At 36.6% G+C, this 25,687-nt stretch overlaps 1 protein-coding gene across 3 annotated transcripts in view; it reads left to right on the top strand.

Annotated features, from left to right (window-relative positions):
• Positions 1-15,027, top strand: part of SLC38A9 (solute carrier family 38 member 9) — a 100,408-nt gene extending 85,381 nt beyond the window's left edge. For 2 of the 3 annotated variants that reach the window (XM_065873908.1, XM_065873909.1), the window contains 4 exons: positions 7,231-7,344; positions 8,933-9,081; positions 13,009-13,098; positions 14,302-14,467. In XM_065873908.1, the coding sequence (XP_065729980.1) occupies positions 7,231-7,344; positions 8,933-9,081; positions 13,009-13,098; positions 14,302-14,467 (519 nt within the window). Of the gene's footprint in view, positions 1-7,230; positions 7,345-8,932; positions 9,082-13,008; positions 13,099-14,301 lie in introns of all 3 variants that reach the window. The other variant, XM_065873906.1, reaches the window with a different exon arrangement.
• Positions 15,028-25,687: the final 10,660 nt, after the last annotated feature.

Here is a 25,687-nt window from a genome sequence, read left to right as displayed (position 1 = left end):
ACTGTTTATTACGAACTGTCATTGGGATAGTCTTTGTTAAATTGCTCAACATCCTTTGTACAAAGACTGTGGAGAGAAAATTTCCTGTGTTCAAGGCTAGGAAAAAGTTTCTCTTAATAAACTCATTGTTTGACAGTAAGGGTCATATAACTATTCTTGTTTCAATTTTTGCTTTGACTTTTGGAAAACTTAAAGTATTAAGTTCTTTTATCTGTTTCTATAACTTTTCTTAGGCAAATGTATTTTTAGAGTTTTTATCTTTCCCTGTATCCCTCACACTTTAGATAGGGTTTTTATTTTGGAAATGTTTAGTCTTATTGTATTTTTATCATAAACAGTTTTAAACCTTTTGAGGGAATAGGAAGAAAATGTTACTTATCCTAAATAATCATTTGGAACTTTGGGGTGTAGAGGGAAAATTGAGGATATACTTTATGGCCTTTACTCTTAAATTCCTCTCCTTCACAAATTTCCTGACTTGAACTAAGCTGCCTACCACACGTTTAGGAAGTTTAGAGATATGTGGGAAAAATCTATTTTATCTTTACAGGAAATAGTGTATTTCATTAACAGTGTATACCTTGGTGTCAGCCAAGTCACCTATCTATCCTTATCAACTATGCCAGCTTAGACCAAGTACCACAGAGACACATTTTGTGAAGTTGGATTCTCATGTATATTGGGTCATTCTATCCATAAGGCTGTGTTTCTCAAACTTTACCACCAAAGTCCCCTTAATGACAGAGAACAACACCTTGTATACGCTGGGTATCTGGGGGTGAAGAACACAATTTCAGTGAACTCTCATGTTTTATCTTAAACACTCATGCATATTTTTATTGTGCTCATAATTAGTTTGTCTTACTAGAAAACAGTCTGAAAATAATGAGTTAAATTACAGGCAGACTTCACTTTGCACAGCTCCCATATGCATGAATTTCAGTTACTATGGCTTAGTTAAATTATTTCAGTACCCCCTAACCACATGGTTCAAATTTAGGTTGCCACAGGATTTGAATTATGAGTACTTGCATAAAGTAGTAACTACTACCCCTTCAGTTCATAATTCACTCCATAAATTACAGATGCACAACATGATTAGTTACCAGTCACACCACTTCTTTCAAAATCTGTCAGAGGTTGGTCACTGCCCATCTATTATTCACGTTACATCCAGATGACAAAGCAGATAGTTCAGTTGCCTCCTTGTCACCAGGTGGTAAACCCACATTATATTTTACAAAATGGAGAATCAAAAGGAAATTGGCAAACAAACATCAAAGTGCAAAAATGAAACAAAAAGTCATAATGGTGGAAATGGAATTTGAATCAAACATATTTGACTGTGGAAATGTTGACATTGCTGCCATTCGAGAGACTCTAGGTATGCAGCCAGAGGAACTTAGGCAAGGTGAACTTACCAACATGAATGAAGAAAGTGGTTGTGATGAAAAGGATGAAGATGTTGCAGAGGAAATGACACTGTCAAAAAACTTCACATTGAAAGAATTCTTAGCGATACTTTACAACATTGAAAGCACAAAAAAATGAAATGTTGGAAGCTGATAAAAACTTAGAAGAAAGGAATATGACAGTTCACCAAAGCATAGAAAGGAAGTTTGCTCTTACAATTGTACCGTGAGAAAGAGGAAGCATCATGGAACAATCATAATTTTTCCCATTGATTATTATGATCGCACTGCATGGTCATTTTTTTTAACAACCATTAATCTATTAAAATAGTTGATATAAGCAGCTGCACTGGTGACTTCAACTGCTCAATACTGGTGGAAGTAATCTGCTTAACAGTCTCTGAAAGACTGTACAAGTCAATGAATCACTTACAGATCTTCATCTGGAACCAACTTTGAAAAATCTTAGAGTCTTAGAACCTTCATCTCAAAGAGTTTTTCTTGTAGTGACTCCCAGAGTCTTGGTTGGCATCTGAACTGGTCCTTTCATTTTTAGATATTTTTCCTTTGTGCCTCTGATCGAGTCAGCACATCCCTTCTCCAGAGATGTTATGTTGTGGCTGGATGGAGTAATTCTCCCTTGGTGAGGTGTTAAAGGGGTCTTCCCAGTATCTGCAAGCCTTTGCTGCAGTGCAGCTTCCTGACTGACCTGTTCCTGGGTGAGAGCAAACAGCGGTGAGGCAGGAGCAGACCGACCCCAACTGTGCTGCAGCTGCAAAGGTATCTTCCTCGGAAAGGTGTCCAGGCGCTTTCACAGTCTCATACTACCATGAAAAGAGAGGACTGTCTGTACTTAGCTTTTTTGCTCCTGAAAATTCTTAAGAGGAAGAGCTTTGCTGGAAATTTACACCAGTTTACCTGAAGGTGTGCATTCCTCAGTGTGAGAAGCTCTGGACTGGGTAGAGAGATGAATGTTCCTGTTCATAGTCCCCGAAAGACATAGGAAGAGTCCTGCCTGCCTTTCATACAAAAACACTCAAATGAGCCTTGAAATCCGTATTCCATATATAAATACCATAAAATGAGTTCTTGTTTCTACTGAGTTTTGGGACTAGCATTTTGTAGAACTAGTATGTGAGGTTCAGCTAATGAAGTGTAACTCAACTTTTGTCCCTTGTGGAAAATATTTTTTTAAAGGCTTAAAAATAAAAGTTGAAATGGATGATGTCTTCTTACTGTCTTAATTGATTGAAACTAGTATGTGAAATGCGGCCCAGCGTTCAAAAAATCAGTTATGCTTCATGTTAACTTCTTAAAATATTAATAATTACTAATGATAAAGCTAATATTTATGAAGCACTATGTGCCAGCAAAATTCTAAGCAGTTTAAATACTTGTAAATATAGAATATTCTCCTTTTGACTGTACTTATATATTGCATAAATTAAGCTAAATGCTACTATATTCTGAGAAAAACTTTGTCATTTGATTTATTTAATGATTGTACTTTGAATCAGGTGTCAGTAAGTAATTTGACTCACAGATGTTTTGTTAATATCATGATACAATATTTTCTTGAGATTTAAGTCAGAAAATATGAAGCTTGTCAGGAACTCTGAATTCTTAATGTTGATGTTGAGTTAGTCATTCACAGATCAGTAAAAAAAAAAAAAAGCTTGAAAATAGAAAAGATATAAGAATAAAAAAGGCCTCATTCTCTTCTATATAAACTATAGTTGGACATGGATCTAAAGACATTTGTGAAGGAGAACAGTGAGGCTCTTACACAGGTGTAGTGCTCAGATCTTCCAGGTTTTCCAAATTTGACTTAATTTCATGGGTTTTCTTTCACCAAACATAATTTTTTATATGTATAACTAAATGAGATATAATTTCTATTTTTAGTAAGGCATACCTTACCAAAAAAACGTTGTAGAGTTGAAGATCATCCAACTCATTTCTTATCATCAGAATATGTATTCTTTATAACCATCCTGGATATGGTATTTCCTCATCTTGTTTGAATTTCCTCATCATGTTTGAATCAGAACCTATGTTGTGCTTTTTTTGTTTTGTTTTGCCTATCTTTGTTTAGTTTTATGCCCTACTTCTTTAAAAACTATTTGAGATGCCTTATATCTTAATTTATTATTCACTTCTTGCTTCTTATGAATCTGTGTAGTTTACTCAACTATATACATCAGCAGAAGTTTTTATGTAAATGTTTGGGGTAGGTCTGTCATTTGCTTAGTAAATGCTCCACTGGATAGTATTTTCACTATGAACAGTACGTGGAACAGATAGATTATAAAACATATTTGAGAAACAGAATGTGCTCCCAGACCCACTTGTGTCCCAGTTGTCATTCTTCCTGTCATTAGTTCTCTAGTGCCAGCCCTGCTAGCCACTGCTTATTTGCGAGGCAGAATAAGTTACCTTATTAATGTGTAGGATTCTTGACACATTACCAGTTCATATGGTCACTTGTGCCTGTTTTTTAAATATTTTTTTACTTTGAGCCTCATTTTCTAAAAGATGGGTTTTTTCTACCATTTTCCATTAAACAGGCTTTTAAGAGGCCGTATCCCCAGGCCTAGAATAGTGATGGCTTGTGTTCAAGCCAGAGAATAGCAAAGCCCACATGTGTGCATGCTCTTCATAGGTGGCATGTTTCCCAGGATTGTGCTAAACCTCAGCTGCTTTTTATATTAAAATATCATTTCTGTTCATTAGAGTATTTTCAGATGAAAACAGATATGTAACTCTTTTTTAATATATAAATTTATTTATTTGTTTATTTTTGGCTGCGTTGGTCTTCGTTGCTATGCGTGGGCTTTCTCTAGTTGTGGTGAGCAGGAGATACTCTTCGTTGCAGTGCACAGGCTTCTCATTGTGGTGGCTTCTCTCGTTGCGGAGCACCGGCTCTAGAGCGCAGGCTCAATAGTTGTGGCGCACGGGCTTAGTTGCTCTGTGGCATGTGGGACCTTCCCAGACCAGGGCTCGAACCCGTGTCCCCTGCATTGGCAGGCGGATTCTTAACCACTGCGCCACCAGGGAAGTCCCCAGATATGTAACTCTTGACCTAGTTCTACTGAATGTACATTTATGCTACTGTGAAATAGAACTTTTCTGATTATAGTTATTTCTCTTGCATCTATATGTGTGCTTTATTGTATCGTTTGTTACTCAAAACTTGTTACCTCTCTTTCACTGTTTTCTTTACTATTGTTTATTAACTATGACACAAATGTATTAGAAATTGGTTAGCTCTCCATTGTAGTAGCTAAGGGCATGCAATTTGGAGCCAGAAAGTCTTTGGTTTGAATATTGACTTCACCAACTGTTCACTGTGTAACCATGAAAAATGTTTTAGGGACTTCCCTGGTGGTGCACTGGTTAAGAATCCGCCTGCCAATGCAGGGGACACGGGTTCGAGCCCTGGTCCAGGAGGATCCCACGTGTGCGCCACAACTACTGGAGCCCGTGCTCCACAACAAGAGAAGCCACCGCAGTGAGAAGCCCACGCACCGCAGTGAAGAGTAGCCCCTGCTCACCTCAACTAGAGAAAGCCCGCGTGCAGCAGTGAAGACCCAACGCCACCAAAAAAAAAAAAAAGAGAAAATAACCTAGCTGCACTAGTTTACTTATCTATAAAATGAAGAAAAGGATTGTACCTACATTAAGTGAGATAATATATGTACTGTGCTTTGCACAGAGCCTAGTACCTAGAAGCACTTAATAATTGTAGACAGCATGATTATTTTTACCTACATTTACTGAGTTCCTACTATGTGCCAGGTATTGTCCTGGGGATTGGGGATACAAAGATGAAGAAGACACAGTCCTTGTCCTCAGGGGTCTCATAGTCTAGTAGTATGGACCAACTTAGATATGGAAAAATTAAAATACCAACATGATAGAAGAACTATTAACCTTGACCACTTTTTGGGTATCAAAGGACATTTTCTTTCCAGTTGATATCCTCATATCATATATATAGATTCTTTTATAATAAAAATTCATGACAGTTACAATATAGGGTAGTAGATGCTATATTTCAGATATGTGTACAGTGCTATAAGAACAGGGAAGCAGAAGGGGGAAACTATCTTATCAGGAAGGTCTTGCACCTTTGCCTTTTTATCTTCATCACATTTTCCCCAAAGTTTGCTAAGATACACATCTTTGCAGGAAACCTGCCCAAAATAATGTGTTGATCATGTGGTATACTGGCTAAAGACTCCATGAAATGGTAGCTGTCCTTTTTTATATATAGCTGTCTCTGACGCAGCCTTCTTGGCCTTCCAAGGTTTTGCATTTTGCAAAACTTCTTTGTTCTTGAGTGACATTGAGTAGGTTGAGGGTAGAATGACTTTCAAATGTCATAATGGGAGACTACTACCCTTTGATATGAAAATAAGAGTTGCTTTGGTTCATTTCTGTTAATAACTACACAAGACCATCAGGTAACCCAAGGGGTGACTGAAGTCTAGCCTGAGATGGGCCCTAGAGCTTCAAGAACTAGAGGAAAGACTTTGGAACTTCCCTGGAGGTTTGGTCAGCCTCTCCTTCTTCAACCCTACACAATTAGAAACTCTGAAAAGGCTGGAAGCAATCTCCATAATCCAGGTTCCTGTAGTTCCATAGCCTATCCACTGTCTAATTTAGGGTTTGAAATCCCTGTTTTGTTTTCAAGCTGATTGTCAACTTAGACCTAACTTTGGATTTCTCATATTTTGTTACTTGCTTTTTAAGTGAATTTATCAACATTTAAGTTTATAACTCTGTACTATTGCTTTAGCCCATTTAAGGAGGAACGTTTTCCCAAAAATCAGAAATGTTCTCTAATACCAAATGTCCAGTTTTCTTACTGTGGAATCAAACTAAAGCAAAATTATATATAATTTCTTTTCTTACCTGTTTTCTTAGCTTTCAAAGTAATGTGTGTTTAAAATGAAAACTGAATAGGCTTATAGCCATAATTTAGTTGTGCTGAATTATTTGGCCATAACTTTAGTGGTGATGGAGACCAGATTTATAAGCTGTGGGATCTGTTCTGTTTGGATCTGGCAGCTGGCTTCATTAAATATCTTGGAGCTTTTTACTTTGCATGGGGATGGTTGGGAGGGTGGGAGCAGCAGTGGAAGAAAGCAGTCCAATTTATTTAACGTTCTCCATTTGTTTACTGGCTCCAGTCATAAGATTGTGCAGCTGTTTGAACAGCTGCCTTTTGATTTCCTTTTGTTTACTGTTTAAGTTTATCAAGCTTGTCTTTAATACCTGCTTATTGTCTGCGTTAGCTTTCCTTTATTAAATATATTTTAATATATACCAGTCTCTTTGGGTCTAGGCATGCTTTGATGAATTAACAAGTTAATTCACTAGAAGAAAAAAAATTTTTTAATTCCATAAGTCATACAGAAAGTAGCCTATTCTTGATTTCTTGTTGTCCCTTAGCTTTATTATTTTAGTTAAATATTTTATATTTTGGTAAATGAACTACATTTTGAAATTAAGTCAGAATTTCAATCATGTTAAATCACCATTTATGTTAACTTTCTAAGTCTGCCAACAGGTAGCTTAGTCTACATACTCCAGAATAGTTTTTAAAAAGTTGTCAGACTAATTGTAAAGTATGTGAATCTTGTTTTAACTACTTTCTCTGAGCAAACTGGATACCCAGGAGGTATACACAGACACACAGAGCAAAAAGATAAATCTTATATTTATTTGTCAGTCTTATTATTTAGCCTATTCAGGCATACTTACTTACTAAAAATTTATTCAACATTGTGGAAATTTTATTCTTTCTTTACAGGTGAGGGACTTGTCCATTGCTTATATGCTGGTGACATTAACTTATTTCTATATTGGAGTCCTGGTTTTTGTTTCATTTCCTTCACCACCATTATCCAAAGATTGTATAGAGCAGGTAAGGCACTGTGTACCCTCTCTATGTGATTGTTTACACCTTCATATCTGCAGAGCAAGCAGTGTGATACAGTAGCAAAATATAATACCAGACAGGCCTGAGTTTGAATACAATCTCTACTATTTACCGTGCATGTGGGAATTTAAGCACCTTACCCCTCCCTTGTGAGCTTCGGTTTCCTCTTCCATTAAATATTATAATAGATACTCCATAGATTTTTAGATGGACTCTCTGAGAAGTCCTACTGCATGCTGGCACCTTGTGGTACTCAAATAAATGATTCCTATTATATGCATAGTATCTTTGGGTGTGTGGAGAACTGTACTAGTAGTAGTCTTGAATTTATAAACCCTCCACAGAGACTATATTCAATTCCCTTATTTTCCAAAGTCCAGATCTGGAAATGTCTTGAATAAACTGGTGTCTTAGTTCATCAGTCCGTAATAGTAGGTCTGACACCCATTTTGGTACTATGTGTCAAGTATCAAAGCAAAGAAAGACTATTTGACTGTTAAAAAGACAGAGGGAGAGACAGAAAGAATAAAAGAAACATTCTTTTACTAAAAGGTTGCCATAAATAATATTTTCTTTGCTTTGGCCTGTCATAAACCTGGGAATAGTATAATCTCTAGTTTTATGTAACTGAAGAATTTCTCACAAGAAATAGCATGCACAGGTGATTTTCTTTCTAGGCAGAAGAAATTCCTCTAATAGAGTGTAGTGGAGTATATAGTATGATTTATTACAGATGAATTATAAAGGTTATTTCAGCATAATAGTGGTAATAATGTTCTCATCTTTATAAGATAAATAGGTTTGGGTTATTGCTGTTATGATAGCTTGAAATGTTCTCTTGATTTCCTTGATTCCACAAGTTCTTTGGCAGCCAAATGTTTGCTGAAAATTCCCCTGATGTGAACAATCCCATATAAAGCCCACTCCCTTGGGAATAAGAATATCTGTGGTATTTGTATTTGCAAGGAAAAAAAAATCTGAGTGATTAGCTTTTTTTTCTTAGATGCCTAACGAAAATGGAGAAAAGAATCATGAAAGGAAGGAGAAATAAATTCTTTTCTATTTATTGATAGACTGTACATAATAATGATAGTAGGTGATAGATACACTCTCACCTTATTCTATAATCTTACTTTGAAAGTGTAGCAGTGTTTCAGAGGAGGAAAAGCAAGAGAACTATTAAGGATGAAGTAGCATTGAATTAGCTGTTTAAATTTATTCAAACAAAGTTATGCTTGAACCTTATAGAGCAGTACTTCTCAGACTGTCAGTGGTGGACAAGGTCTTCTTTGTTGTTGTTGTTTTAATATCAAATCATTTACAGACTGATACTTTCGTAAAATGCCACATTTTTATTCTAATGTCAAATGTCTTTAAGTTTCCAAACACTTACTTTCAATTTCTGTACTTAGGTCATTGAAGAATCATAGTTAACAAAGAGTTTGTGGATGGACGCCCATCCACAAACCACAATTTGAGTGACACCCATGTTCAAACGAAGCGAAAAAATTCCATTTTATAAATTTGTATATACTGAATTTGATTTATAACATTATTATCTTTCTTGGATTAGAATTTTTTAGACAACTTCCCTAGCAGTGACATCCTGTCCTTCATTGCAAGGATATTCCTGCTGTTCCAGATGATGACTGTATATCCACTCCTAGGCTACTTGGCTCGTGTCCAGCTGTTGGGCCATATCTTCGGTGACGTTTATCCTAGGTAAGGGCTCTTCTCTTGACCAGCAAGATGTGCCAAGCAACAAATGACTGTGCAAACAGGTCAGTTTAAAGTGTGACTGATCCTTTTGCTAGAAAAATTTGCCTAATGAACAATGAAAAACTTGCCTAACACCAAGGATAGATCATTCGTGTTCTTGTCCCAGAAGAGCTTTAAAAATAGAAGCCTCTCCCTTGTCCAGAATGATTTAAAGTTAATTCCTTCCAGTGAATTTATGTTAGCTCTGATACCAGTTACATTTATCTTATGATTTAGTCACTATTAATCTACTCTTTGCCAAGAAGTTAATAGTATGTAGGGACCTGTATGGCTAATAAGAAGCAACTCTTTTAATTATTGGTTATTGATATTTACTTATATATTTAACATTCATGCATTTTTACATAAATGATCATTGTTTAGGATTGAAGGTGAGATACATAACAAGTTTAAATTCTTATTTGCTTCTGTAACTATTGCTGTAATTTTTAATCTCTTATTGGTAATGGAGGAGTTGTGAGTCCTTTTGAAAATCCGTTCAAAGCTAGTCACCCTCATCCAAGAGAAGTTTCCATATACTGCTTCAGGTTTCCCTGAAACTTCCTTGTGGACCCCTGGTTAACTCCTACTCTTAATTAAGTTTTATTATAGATTCATTCTAGTAAAAAGTACCTAGTCCTGACCTATTTTATTGGGAATAAATGATCTTAAATGAAGAAAACTTTTGGATAAAATTAGAAAAAAATTACATTTACGGTAACCAGCTAAACAAGTGGTCTTAACCAGTTTATTTGAAGTGAACTAATGCAGTCTTTCCCCTCATTTAATAAATAATTAGTTATAAATATGTAGGTTTAAAAACAAAAAAGCTTTTAAAAGCAGAAATCGAGAGTTACCAGGCTTCTAGCATTGACAATAGCAGCAGCTACAGTTCTCCTATTGGATTTCAGTAAATATTATTCCTATTGTGTTTATACACCCTGCTAGATTTACATTCACCAAAATAAAATAAATACGGAGAAGTAATAGATGAAAAAAATTCTAGGTAAATGCCTTATTCCTGTTTTCTGCCATTATTTTGCATAATGTTGGCTGTTAGAATGTTTTTTCTTCTTGTAAAAAGTCTGGAATTCCCTTTTGTGTTCACATTACATTTCTTCCCCTGCCACCAAGAAGACATTATCATTTATCCTACAGTTACAAGTACTCTACAGACTGCATACTTTGGAGCATACTTTTTGATTTCAGGACCCCTTTACACTTTTAAGGTTTATTTGAGGACCCCCAGGAACTTTAGCTTATGTGGGTTATATCCATCAATATTTAACATATGAAAAATTAGAACAGAATTTTTTAAATGTTTATTAATTTACTTAAAAAGCAATAATAAAATCATTACTTGTTAACATAAATAACATTTTTGAAAAATAACGATTTCCAAAAAAACTTTCCTTTTACCTTTCAAAACTGATTAATGACATTAAAACTGATTTAATGGGGGCTTCCCTGGTGGCGCAGTGGTTGAGAGTCCTCCTGCCGATGCAGGGGACACAGGTTCGTGCCCTGGTCCGGGAAGATCCCACATGCCGCGGAGTGGCTGGGCCCGTGAGCCATGGCCGCTGAGCCTGCGCTCCACAACGGGAGAGGCCACAACGGTGAGAGGCCCACGTACCGCAAAAAAGAAAAACTGATTTAATGTCTGATTTGCTAGTAGATCATTGGATTCTCCTAGCTTCTTCTGCATTCATTCTGTTGTAATGTGTAATTTTTGTTTAAATATATGAAGAAAATACACCCTCCCAGTTGGAACAAGGAGTACTTTTAATAGCCTTTTCAGATCATTGTGGATATTCTTTTTTGATACTATGCCAAACCTTGACAAGTGGTAGTTTTTTAAAAGTTAGTTGAATCTAAAACTCAGTTACACTAAAATCCATTGGTCTATCTTACACTTTGGATCTTTTACCCATGCATGATTTTATAACATCAGGGTTAATCCTTTGGAAAATACTGGTTCAGTGAGTTCTGTAGATCTTCCAAATGTTGACACACTTCATTATGCACATTTCAAAACCCACATTCATTAATATCAAAAGTCTTTAGATATTTATTGGAAAACTGTCGAGCTCTCATGGTGGCAAATACAAGCTCTCCAAAATTCTAGTTTTTGCTCGAAAGCTCAAATGTTATCATTGGCAACACAAACTACCAGTTGCTTTCCTTGAAATGATAAGATCATGTCTGTCAAATACCCAAGTCTGAAGAACCATAGTTTATCTGCCTTTCAAATAAAAATAGCAGTCTTTGGATAAAACGGCAGGGTTGTCCCCCAGCTCAGTTGCACAAGTACTTTTCCTCAAGACAACCTTTTTACTTCAGTATGCAGCAGATGTGCTTTATTATATACTTGCTATTTGATCATACAGAATATTAAAAAGATGTATGTTCAAAGTATGAGATTTAATAAAACATAATTTTTACTCCTTTATCAAGGACAATTTTTAATAAAACTTTTTTAGTTTTTTTGAGAGTGTTTGGCAGTGAAGAATACAGTATAGAATACAGACAAGTGAAGCTGCCTCTATCCATGCTAAGGGGGCAGCAGTTTACCTACCAATGCTTTTGCAAAGCAAGTAATGTTTTGTCTGATTGGAAAATAATTTTTACCTCAGGGCTTCCTGAAAGGGAATTGGGAACTTCCCTGGGGTTCGTGGTTACACTTTGAGAACCACTACTTTGGAAAATACACAAAGTTGATTCCTTTTACAATATAGAAATAACAAAGGCCCAACCAATGTCTCTCTCAAAGCTCTGAAGCAATTTTAAGGTTGGAGTTTCTGGATAAATAGTAAGATCTGGAAGCCTGAATATCTTTGTAATTCATCAAGATGGATGACTAACCACTTATTTGTGTACATACTTTTCCTTATTTTTAATTCTTTCTGTAATCTTTACCTAGGATTAATTAACCTCTGATAACTTGGGCTCAAAATGTTGCTTTGATGTGTAAATTTGGCTTTTAAGGATCATTTTTGGGGGAAATGGTGTTATTTCTTGAGCATCGTATTCCATCTACATTATGTTTATTTGTGTCCAGAATTGATTCCCAAACCTTGAATTGTTAACATCTAGTTCAAGTTATTTAGCAGATATTCTATTCATGGTAAATACTGAATAGCTTTAAATGACTAAATCTGAAAAATAAAAACCTGCCCATTTTGCCTTACCCCTTAATAAAATTTATTTTTCTAATTATAAAAGTAAACACTTTACAAAGAAATATTGTAAAACATACAAAATTTGTTAAATATAGAAACAAAGATTACCCCAAATCCCAAATTATAACACAGTCACTACACCCTTTTCAGTGTATTTCCTTCTGATATTTTTTTAAGTGTTTTCAGATTTTCTTGTGTAGTAAAAATCTAACTAAAAAAAAAAAAAAAAAAAATCTAACTAACTTTCCCTCAAGTTGCCTAGATGGATTTTTACCATCTAGGTAACAGTGATTACTTACTTTTAATGTTTTTTAATATATTCCATCAAGTAAATTGTTACCCTGCCATATATCTAGTATGCTTCTGTCTTTTCACAAATATCTTTATGTTAATAGCTTTTTCAATTATTTTCTTATGATTTTCCACCCAAATGGAATTATGTGTCAAAGAATGTGAACCTTGATACACACTACCAGTTTGCTCCTACAAAATTTAACCTATTTATATAATCGCAAAAAAAGGGCCAGTATCACTGTCCCATCACCGGTATTGAGTACTGTTGTTGCCTTCTATTTATGCTGTAATTTTATTGTCAAGTTTAAGACATTCTCATTTTAAGGATGATAATAATGAATTTTATTCTCATATTAATTGTTATAATTTGCCTGTTTTTATATTTTTTCTTCCTCCAAACTCTCTTCTCAACTTTTAGCATTTTCCACGTGTTGATTCTTAATCTAGTTATTGTGGGAGCTGGCGTGCTCATGGCCTGTTTCTACCCAAACATAGGAGGAATCATAAGGTACTGCCTGTAAGGGAACTTTGCCCCTTCATATATTGGTCTTTATTTTTATGCTTTTCCTGTTATTGTTGTTGTTGTAGTTGTTGTTTTGATATAATTGTATAAAATTCCTGTGAGTATTTAAAGCTGGTAACATTCAAATGTAGTTCCCTGGTATCAGTTAAGGTGCTCATTATCTTCCATTTCTGCTTATTCCTGACTCTAGAAGCCCCATTATCCCTTAGCCTTATGTACCTTTCCCCTTCTCTTTTTTCTTTTTCTCATAATTTTCTACTGTATTCCTTTTTCTTTATCCAAAATAAAATTGTTTTTAATATATAATATATAACTTCTTGGGGTACCTCAAATGTCCCTAATATGTCAAGGCTATGTCCTAACTTTCTTAATCCATTTCTACTCAAGATCACATTTCACTGTCGATTGTAGTCATAAAGTAAGAGTTTAGATCCCAGATGGCTCTTTCCTTGATATCCTTTCTCCAAATACATTGTGATAGGTTGAGTAGATTGGGAATATATTTGTGGCCTCAGATTCTCACGGAAAACTGAAATTTCGAATGATCTGATTTCCTTGACCTGTAGAAAGCAGGACTGAGTCACTTTTTGGAAGACCCTTACCTAAGAAAGTAGCAAGAAACAAAAGGGGAGACTTTTAGCCTGATGCTTATTGAATATAATGGATTTACAAGTTTCCATTAACCTGTTTTCAAGAAAACTAAGTATAGGGAAGGAGAGAAGAAAGTATAGGTTCCTCTGTCATGTGTTTAGGTGTTTTTGTTACTATCTTTGATAATTATGCTGAATGCCAAGGAGGCACTCTCAGTCTTAAGCAGATGCTAGCAGTCCTTCAACAACTCAGAATTTATAATTAGTTTATAAAAGATCAAAGGTATGAAGCCTATCTCCAGATGTTTCTGAGGAAGTAGCCATAATCACTGAGATACAGAGGAACTAGGGAGATTTGAGAGATGAATAAAAAACTCTTTGTCAAGCAGATGCTATAAAGATGAACAGGAAATAATATTTTATATCAACTTAGCAAGTAAAATAAGTTTTAAACTCAAATGCTTTATGTCAACAAATGAATCAAAAACAATTTATTGTAATATCAGACTGAGGAGGATTTAAATTGTACTATATTTACCATAATTGTAAATCAGAAAAACACAGGATGAATATTAACCCAAAAGCTTTTATTTTGCAGGTATTCAGGAGCAGCATGTGGCCTGGCCTTTGTATTCATATATCCATCTCTCATCTATATAATTTCCCTCTACCAAGAAGAGCGTCTAACATGGCCTAAGTTAATCTCTCACGTTGTCATCATTATTTTGGGCCTGGCTAACCTGATTGTTCAGTTTTTTATGTGAAATAGTCAACTGTCTTCTCCAGATCTTTCATGGTGTTTTGAACTGACAACAGTTCCACATAAACTCACTTGTAAATGCTGTTGTTGCTGTAATTATTAATGTTTTCCTAAGGTAATTTGAAACCAAGGGAAATAGTGGTCCATTAATAAGTAATTCGTGTTAGAATGGGGAAAAGGGCAGTAAGAGTGGTCTTAATCTCTTTACCATTTTCATGTTCACTCATCTCTTCACTCTCACTGTCTTTTCTGAGTAGAAATGTATGCCCCTAGGAAAAATCATGCTGGGTTTTGCTTTTAGAGATGTAGGGTGGGTGGGTTTATTCTGGCTACAATAATGATTCTCAGAGTGTCAGAGCAACTATGTTGCCAGATCCCATTTCTGTTTTATGTTTCAGTTATTCGCTTTTACTTTATTACTTGCTATATCATTTCTGCAGTTTGCCCAAACCTTTACTGTTTTAGACAGTAAACCAAATACCTCATTTTAAAAAAGAAGTGTCCATGACATCAGTGTTAGTAGAGTGAATTCTTACGTGAGCCCTTAATCTCTGTTTTAAAAAAGAAAGAAGGAAAAAAAAAAAAGCAATGTCCAAACAGGCCCCATGGTCATGAAACTTATGTAAAATAAAGGAACTAGGAGAGAATTTGTTGCTATCTGACTCCTCTTTTGTTTCTAATCCAGTTCCAGTTCCCCAAGCCACATTTTGCATAGAAACAAGTATTGTCCTCATAGACCCAGGGGGCTCTTTGGCTTTTTGGACCTCTGAGGATTGCATAGGATGTGATGACAGGACCAGTGGGGAAGAATATAGGAAGCATGGAAGAGAGGGATATATGAGGCGTTAAGGGAATAGAGAGGGGCCAGAAAGAGTGAGGCCTCCTCAAAAGTGTATTCTCTGCTGAGGGTGAAAGTGATTTCTTCAACACAGGAAAGGATTACTTCTGTTCAAAGTATGACCTCCAGAAGGAGACCCCCTCAACATACTTCTGTAACTGTCAGGGTAGAGGTTAAATCCCCAAAAGAAAAACTACTTGGATCTGAGAAAAGGATTAGGGAATCTGAATTCTTTGATTAACACTCTCCTCTTTTTCTTTCAAACTAAAAGCTAAACCAAAATCTAAATCCATGTCTTTCATGTAATATAGCCTCCATGTTCAGCTGGAAAAGTTAGATTTTTCTAATTTTATGGTAACATTAAACAGTGTATTGTGTTAATACACATCCCAAGATAATGTGTAGATTTGTGTGATTTTCCTTCCTTTGAGAAAGACAGGTGAAATGGTTTTTTAAACCTGGTAAAGAGCCCCAGATTCAAGACCAGCCACTCTTCTTTTTAGCAGAGCTTTCTATCTAGTCCATAGACCCATACCTATACTGATGAACTATATTGCCTAAAGCTCTTTTTCAAAAAGTCTCATTATGAAAATTCTCAAGCATACACAAAAGTAGAAAAAAATAATATGATAAATCCCCCCATACCCATCCCCTACATTTAGTAATTATAAGACTTTGCCACATTGCTCACCTATCCCCCTTTTTTTCTTTTCCACTGAAACATTTTAAAGTCAATCTTCAAGTTATGTCATTTCATCTCTACAAACCTTAATATGCAGTTGAACTTAGTTACGTTTATTGAGGGAGACAGTCTCTCTGAAGTTGTTTGTTGTCGTTGTTAGCAGAAACTGCTGGTAGAAATTAGGTAATTAGAAAATTCTACGTTATGTGTCTGGATCCCGGTGTTAACCTCTCTTAGAACAGGAATATAAGGCGTGGAGAAAATGTGTCTCTGTGCCTTTATGACTTGAGGGTTTTGTTCAGTTAGAGACATAGGAATCAAAAGCCAGACCTTGAGAGATCTTCCAGGCTTAATCCTTGTTATCTCTAGTTGCCTCCCTTGTCTTTAAAAACTTCAGACAAAGTTGCATTGCCTTTTTTCAATGATATACTTGAATGTTTTAACACATAGAAAAGTGATTTGATATATTTTTGTGCATTTAATAAAGTGAATATGAAAATGAATGCATTATTGATTAAACTGAAAAGCAACGTGATATTTGCTTTTTTTTTTTTTTTTTTTTTTTTTGCGTTACACGGGCCTCTCACTGTTGTGGCCTCTCCCGTTGCGGAGCGCAGGCTCAGCGGCCATGGCTCACGGGCCTAGCCGCTCCGCGGCATGTGGGATCCTCCCGGACCGGGGCACGAACCCGTGCCCCTTGCATTGGCAGGTGGACTCCCAACCACTGCACCACCGGGGGAGCCCGATATTTGCTTTTTGTTTTCTTTAAGAGACTTGCTGATTTAGAATTTCCAAAATCCTATGTTAGACTTATGCTGAATGACTTTGCCTCTTTAGGTTTTTCTTCACAAAACCAGCTCCTTTGGCCTATTAATTAGCTTGATCGGAAAACTCTTTGTGTACGTGTGTCCTCGCCCCCATATTAGAATGATGAGATGAGATCTCATTCTGATCATATTACAATTAATTTTAGACTTTCTCTGCTGTCATCTCTTGGAATTTTCTAATTAAATTTCTTCCACTTTTTGCTCTGATGTGGTTAATCTTAGTTTCTTTGAATTTAGCTTATTTAACACATAACTGAGGACGTTATAAAATTTAAAATAGCTTGTTTAGAGAGCTCTTCCTTGGAAAGGCTCTGGATGAATATGCGGTATGCTAATACCGTGCCAGAAAGGACAAAGAAATATGCTTTGACATTTGACACCTATGGATGATCATCCAAAATCAGTTTCATCATCACACCCAAAAAATGTATTGGAATAAAGAATAAATTTACCCACAAAAAGGGACTGTATTAGAGGGAAATATTCACTTCATTTACGCTAAATATATTTTGCAAATACAATACAGCCACTAAATGTAGAAGCAGAAGAGTTTTTGGTTTCTACTTGGAGTTCATTAGGAGAATTTTTTTATCTGTATTTTGACTTACTCATTTCCATAAATAATTGAATAACTACTATCAGGGAGGGGGAAATTTCCCCCCATCCCTCTTGAGTTCTTTTGGCTGGTCTAATAATTAAATTGACCCAAGACATATTAACGGGAGAAAGAAGTAAAACAAAACAATTTAATTTGCATGTGTAGAATTCTCAGAGAAATGGGACTCCCGAAGTGACCAAAGCAAGTTGTCCATATATCATTTTTAGACAAAGAAAGATTTATGAAGATTTAAGTTATGCTAGAGAGCAAACTGATGAAGAAGTAACAACATTTGTTTATAGTATAGCTTTTTAAGCCTTGAGTTCCCTAACTCGGGTGATAAGGACGCTTTGTAGCCTCCTGGTATAGGGAGGATACCTTCACCTGGGAGATTTATTTCTTGCTTTCATGAGGAAGGGGGAAGTCAGAGTGTTTTTTATATCTTTTGTTTCCACCAGCTGTTTCTCAAGTAACTTTAATTGGAAATAATCACTATGCCACTGTGACATATCTCGGGGCAGCCTGTCCTGAGCCCCAGCACTGCCATGTTCGGTACTTTGGAGAAGGCAAATATGTATAAGACATCACTCATATCCTAAAGGAACTTGTGGTCTAGTAAACTACGCCTACAGGTAACTATAATGCAAGGCACTTTCAGAGAAAGAGAAACAGATCCCTTCCAGTCGGGCTCCTCAGGGAGGGCAGGTAAATGAAGCTGAGTGGTAAAGCTGCAAGGACACATTTTCAGCCTTCTCCTAATAACTGTCCAAAATTTTAGGTGTTTGATACATTCGCCATCAAGTGGGATCTTCTAAAGTGTAATTGCTTTTACTTTGGCAAATTTTCTCTTAAGATAAGTTTTATAAGAAGTATTTAACTGCTTCTGTATACTGTTTATTGTTCTCTTTGCATTTTAACACTGCAAGATTCACTTCTGTGAATCTTGGACCGCAAAGTACAATTGGTCAATAGGGGAAATAATCAGTAACACATTGGGCAGTACAAACAGAAAGACTCTATAAGATTTTTCTCTCCAAAAATTTGACTTATTTATCTGCATTCAAAACGTCAAATGTTTGGGCTCATTGATTAGAGCAGAAAATATTGATGCTGCTTGTTTTCTTTACAAAGCACTGACCTGTTGCTTTTTAAAGTCTGGTCATGGTGACGTGGTGGTGGTTTGTTTTCTCATCCCAATTCGAACGTCCAAAAGAAAATCCAAATCTAGCTGACACCTAAACAATAGAATGTTATATTAGTTTGTCGTCCAAAATGGAACGCACACAAGGCAGCCTGGCTGGCCCCAGTTTCACAGTCGACTGCCGACTTCACTTCAGATTATGTAAACATGTATTGCAAAACAGCTCTGACGGGAACCTCATAACCCAAACACTGTTCTCTGAAATGTAATTTGTTGTCTTTTTATATAAAAGAAGAAATTAAATCAAAATTATTTTGAAGAAAAACGACTCTGGGATTTTGTTTAATTGAACTTTGCCAGGAAATGCCATTGCCTAGTAGCACTGACCCCAGGGTAGAAGGAGACAATCTTTTGCAGGGTCAGACTTCTCAAGTGACTCTGCATGTGTCACATGAGGTCACTCAAGTGACCGATGCATGTCTCACATGCCCTCCCTCATGTTCTAGATCCTAAAAAAAAAAAAAGGTATATGCTTTGTATGTTAACCAAAACCTAAAATGATCATCCCTTTTGGACAATAATACTGTGTGACTTCTCCCTCTAAGAGCATTTCAGAATGAATGTGGCACTTCAGATAAGTGTAGCCCAGTTTCTGGCAAAGAGCTTAGTATCATAATCTTACAGAGCCATTTAAGGCAATAGAGAGCTCTAATCTTCTGCCTGCCTTAAGTAAAATTCCTTTTTTTCCCCAATGCCATTTTTTAAAATATATTTCTCAACTCTTCTGCAAAGATAAAATAAGGCTGTGTCTTTTTAAAAGATTAAAAATTCCTCCATTCTCCTTATTCATCTCAGGCCATAAAGTACAGGGCTGGGATAGGGATTAGAAAGAGCACACTCTGCAGATTTTTCCTCCTTTGGGTCTCTCTTGATATCTCAAGTAATCCAACTGTGTTTGGTTTTAACAGACACTTAATATACACTTGTTTAATCAATTAATGAGGCAGGATTCCACTTTAATGGAAAACAATAATTGCTACTTTTTAAGAGTTTTTCGTTTCTACTTGGAGTTCAGTACCCCCAAAAAAAAAAAAAAATTGGGCCATTCAGATTCAGAATTAGTCTCTCGGCCAATTCGGCCAATATTTAAGTACTAACCGGATGCCAGACTCTGTGCTAAGCACAGAGCATCCAGTGGTGAACAAGGTGGATGTGGCCCTGACAGCATCCTTGCCCACCCTCCGAACTCGGCAGCTGGTCATTTTCCAAGATAAAACAACTTTAATTATAATCACACAAAGTTATGTAGACATGTGGACAAAAACTGGAAGGGGCCACAGAAGAATAAATGTGGGTTACCTGTTGAAGTGATGAGACTCTAGGTGAATCATTTATGTTGTTACTTTATTATCTGCGTGACAAGCTTTCTAAAAGGATGTCTGTATTAAAAGAAGGCTTGTAGAAATTTATCTAGACTCAAGCCATGAAGTAAAGGACCAACTTACAAAGAACCTTTGGGATGGGGGATAGAGGTCATTGGTTACAGGGCAGGTCCAAGTTTAGTGGGGCCTGAAGTTATATAATTTGTTCTTCCCTCTTAAGGAAAAACATACAAAATTAGGAAGAACCCCATACAAGTGAGGATCCCTTGCTTTAACGATTTTTAGCTTTAAGGTAAATCATCCACACAGCTCTGGGGACGGGACTTAGAAGACTGAAGGAGGTGTAATGAAGAAAAGTTTCAGCACTCGAATATGTCAAGCTTTGAGTGCCTCTGCTACCTTTAAGAACTGCAACTTTTACTAGATCTGAGCCTTTACTTCTCAAAGAGTCTAATTGGATTTAGCAAAATAGCATGGGATACAAATTCAGTAATGGTTAATATGGGATCACAATAGGACATTTTTCTTTTTTAGAGAGGTTTTACTTGGGAATGGGTTTTGCAGCAGGGGAGTTTCCTTTTAACTTTACAGAAATAATAGAGTTCAAAGATACTGTTTGTCAAATACCTATTCAATGAGCCTTAGAGATGAGGAACATTTTAAGGGCTCTTGATGCAGAAAACAAGCCACCAAGAGCAACATTAGAGTAAGGTAACATTTATTTATTCATACTTCACTTTGTCCCAGAAGGGACCTATTTTCACTACAGTAAAGTAAAATCAACTGCATAATTGTCTCCTTTTTTAGAGACTAAATTAGAACTTTATGACACTCCTTAAGGAGAGGAAACTATTCAAATAATTATACCTTTTATAATTTTATAGTTCTTTGTAGCTTATATTATAGTTCTTTATTGTAGGTAGATAAAGCATAATTCAATGCGGTAAACGTATTGATGATTGTCCTAGAATTGGAAATGCAAATATAGAGTTATCCTTCCCAGTGCTGCTAGAATTCTCTTAATGTAACATGAACCTGATTATATCCCTCCTGTAAAATCCTTCAGTGCCCCAATAGAAAAATGGGCAAGGGCCTTTGTAACAGCTCTCAGAGGAGCAACTGCAAGTTAACATGAAGATTTAAAAAGTTCAGAGTCGAAATACTGATCTGTGCTAACGAATAAACCTCAAAAACATGAAAGTGAAGGAAGCTACATGCAAAAGACTAACAGTTCCATTTATATGAAATGTCTAGAAAGGGCAAATTTACAGGAACAGAAAGCGAAATAGTAGTTGCCTGTGTCTGGGGGTGGGAGCAGGGACTCACTGTATATGGCCATGTGGAGGAGATTTTCTAGGGTGATAGAAATGTTCTAAAAGTGGATTGTGGTAATAGTTGCACAACTATATAATTACTAAAATCATTGAATTGTACACTTACATTGAATTTTATGAAGTGTAAATTATCCCTTGAAGCAGTTTTTTAAAAAGTTCAACCTGAGTAGAAAAGTAATTTAAAATGCTTTCTACTTGTCGAATACTAAAAGAATAGTAACTATTATTATTATTATACACTGACAAATGTATGGGAATGAACACTCATACACAAGTGGTTGGTGTAAAAGTGGGTGTAAACTTTCTGAAGATAATTTGACAATATGCATCAAAGCCTCAAAATGCTCATATACTTTGACTCACTTCCAGATGTATGTCCTAATTGGAAGGTGTGGATATATAAACACAAAGAGATATTTATCTCTTTACTATTTGTAATGGAAAAATTAGAAACAACCTAAATGTCCAACAATAGGAGATAAATTACAGAATACCCATCAATAGAATACTGTTTAGCTATTTAAAATGACGATGCAGGTGCCTATATGTAATAAGTGTGAAAAAGATATTCATAAATATAAGTAAAGAGAGTACAATTATGTATAGAATTTAAAATATTTGTGTATATATATGTATATGTTGGAAGTTTATATAACAAATATGAATATTGGGTATTAGGACTATTGGGTGTTTCTTTTCTCATTTGTTTATCTGTATTTTCTAAAGTTTTTAAATGTGTCATGTTTTATGAAAAAAAGCAATAAAATTTTTTTTTCTTAAAAAAGAAAATATCTTTCACTGACTTCTCATGACTTTAACTATAAGGATCGCTTTTGATGATATAACAAAATCCTTTGCACCCTCACACAATAGTACTTCTGTTTTTAGTATTTATTGATTTATAAAAATAATGACCAAAAGCTACTATAACTCCTATACCACTTATACATAGCTTTGAATATATTCTTAAAGTATCTACAAACATTTAAACAAGCGCCCCCCACCCCCTGCACACACACTCACACACACACCTTTTAGACCTATTTATTTAGTCTACATTATAAACTTTGAAACAATTCTGTGGTCTGCAGGTTGGAAAGGACCAACCTAGAGAATAAAATAGAAGTGCTTTAGCATGGTAAACAAGGCTTTTTATTACAATCTTTATACCTTTCGAACCTCACACCAGTTCATACAAAACTACTAATTCTCTCTTATTCCATCTGCTTTTTGTACATGCTGTGCCCTGAGCCTGACGTGCCCTTTTCCTTTTGTACACTTGACAGATGTTTATCTTTCAGGAGGTTGCTTGGAAATCAGCCTTAACTGCCTCCCAAATAGTTTAGGTGCCCCCTTTTCTGTGCTGTCCACTTCACACATGCTTTTAATGTAGCATTTATCACATTGTATTGTAATTACTGGCTGTGTATATTTCACCATCCAGAGGAGGAAGTTCACCTTTGTACCCACTGCCTCTAGCACATTGTCTACAATAGAAGAGGTGCCTGCAATCTTAGTTGAATGAGTGCACAGAGAAAGACCCAGTCCTTGCCCTTAAGGCACTCGTAGTCTAGTTAGGGAGACATGCCTGTCTAATATATGATTAGTCCTATAATAAAAGATGTGAATGAGCGCACAGAAGACTTAGTGATTAATTTTGACTTGGTAATCAGGAATTGCTTTCCAGAATAGGGTCCATTTGAATTAAACTTATTTTGACAAGTTGCAGAAAGGAGGAATAAAAGCCTTGAGTCCCTTATTACACTTTAGAAATTCATTTTGTAGAAAAATGGAAATGACTCACCAGCTACTCCCTGAACTTCCAGCTCTCCAGCTACCCTCAGCCCTAGCTAAGCCTGATTCCCACTGCCCCAGCTTCCCTTTCCTCTCATCTCGTCAAAAATCACTGACAGTAAATTTCCTTCTTAGGATGCTGAGTTGGCAGTCTAATCTGGCAAAGAGTTTGCTTACCTGGTCAGATACAGATTTGGGTGGTAAGAAAAAGTGCTATGTAAGGGCATGGGAGAACTGATTTCTAATCCTGGCTTTGCCATAGAATCACTGAATAGACTAGCTTTATGACACGTTCACACTTCTTGGCCTTCAGTTTCTTCTTTGGCACAATGGAGGTAGTTAGAATAATTATACCTCTTTTACCTAATTTATGTAATTATTTAGAAGAATATATAACACTATGTAAAAACACCTTATTAAGCTGTGATACACTGTACAAATGCTCAGTCTGGGGATTATATCATTACATTCCTGAAAACACTTCATGGAATTGGCCAGACTCCTACTGAGGGGCTGTACAGCTTAACAAGAGAAGCATGGCAGTGGGTTGGGAAAAGAAATCTTGTAGTCAGGTGAATGGTTTTCAAGTGAGTGTGGGTGATAAAACATCTGGAAATCATGGAAACACAAAATATTGGTGCATTTAATTACATCATGCAAATCAGGACTATTTAGTCCTAGTTAGTCCTGACTTTTCTGGCAAAACCATGATTAGGTTATATGTATACAAATAAAAAGTAAAGGAGATATCCTACTCCTCAGCTCTTTCCTCAGTCTAAGCCCAAAGTAGGGTTACTTGAGCCCTTTACTCACTGTAGTAGTCAGGGTTCTCAGAAAAATAGAACCAATAGGAGACAGGTAGATAGATGATAGATAGATAGATAGATAGATAGATAGATAGATGGATGGTTAGGAAGGTATCTTAAAGAATTGATTTACGTGATTGTAGAGGCTGCTAAGTCCAAAATCTGCAGGGCAGGCTGGCAGGCTAGAGACCCAGGAAAGAGCTGACGTTACAGGCAGTCTGCAGGCAGAATTCCCTCTTCCTCAGGGGATGTCAGTCTTTCTCTTAAGGCCTTCAACTGATTGGATGAGGCCCACCCACATTATGGAGAGTGATCTGCTTTACTCAGAGTCTATTGATTTCAGTGTTTATCTCATCTTAAAAGGAACTTCAGAGCAACATCCAGCCATGTTTGACCAAATAATCTGATACCACAGCCTAGCCAATATGACACAAAATTAACCATCATACCAACTTTTAAATCACAGCAGCAGGTTGCAAAGAGTTTCCCCCTCCCTTCCTTATCAGTTTTCCAGGAATTTCTTAAGGCTGAATGTCCAATGGCGATGCTGGGTGTGCCGTGTTAGGAAATAGCATGTCATGTGATAGCAGGTCCAGCAGACAGCAGCTCTGAAACACTGAGAGATGAGGCCCAACTGGGACAGCTGGCAGGGACAAGCCAGTCCTGGGGCCAGGAGTGAGAGGCAGAAAGGGATCTTCTGGTCAGGCCATTGCTCAAGGCCCAGCAGCAAGCAGTGCCCTCACAAAGCAGTCCTAATCCTATCCATTGGGCCCAGCACCTCCCAGGTCACAGACTGAGCCCAAAAGGCAGCGTCAGGTTAAGTTTGAATGACAAACTTAGCCTGATGCTGGTGAAACACTCAGAGGCTGTCTTTAATTACAGTTGACTTTGTTCCCTTTTTTTCACATTTACAGGTTGTCCTAAGGTTTTCTTTAATTGTGTATTATGCAAAGGCCAAGTCTAAATCATCTCCGACAGCCCTGCTGCTCTGAATCCTGATTCGAAATCTTGGTGAAGGTGTATTTTGTTGTTTCTCTAAGTCCTTCTCAAGTAGTTCTCTTGGTTCCTTTGTTTCTGATGACCTTTTGTCTAGTACCTGGAGCATATTAATGCTCTATGGTTAATCAGATTTAGACTGCTGCAGGAATTGTGTTAGTTTATCAAGTTAGCTCAAGGGGATTCTCTGTGGGGGGGCGGGGGGGAAGCTAAGGTTTGCAGAGGTTCCAGTAGTTCTCAACCCTGACCGACTTCACTGGGCTCAAAACTGTACCAAAAGCAGCCAAACCTATTTCCCCAGCACTACACAACAGTTTGGAAATTGCCAGTTTTTACTCTCTAAGTGTTTTGGTTACTGCTTTATCCTTAACACCTGTTACTTTGTCACACGGCAGATGGATGCTCAGGAAATACTTGTTGATGGAATGAACAGGATACCTGGTAGAATAATTTGTTGTAACAAATCAAACTACAAACAAAATAGAAGAAAGTATGAGTGAATGCTTCTCTTGGCTGTGTATGGATAAAAACTATCTTAAGTTTACAAGCCATGGAGGAAATCATCTGGAAAAAAAGGTGTAGATTTGATTACATAAAACTGTTAAACTCGGGGCTTCCCTGGTGGCGCAGTGGTTGAGAGTCCGCCTGCCGATGCAGGGGACACGGGTTCGTGCCCCGGTCCGGGAGGATCCCACATGCCGTGGAGTGGCTAGGCCGTGAGCCATGGCCACTGAGCCTGTGCGTCCAGAGCCTGTGCTCTGCAACGGGGGAGGCCATGGCAGTGAGAGGCCCACGTACCGCAAAAAAAACCCAAAAAAAACCTGTT

This window comes from Phocoena phocoena, chromosome 3 (assembly GCF_963924675.1).
Source record: "Phocoena phocoena chromosome 3, mPhoPho1.1, whole genome shotgun sequence".
NCBI lineage: Eukaryota > Metazoa > Chordata > Mammalia > Artiodactyla > Phocoenidae > Phocoena > Phocoena phocoena.
The sequence above is the reverse complement of the archived record's forward strand: the minus strand, read 5'-3'. Positions and strand labels throughout refer to the sequence as shown.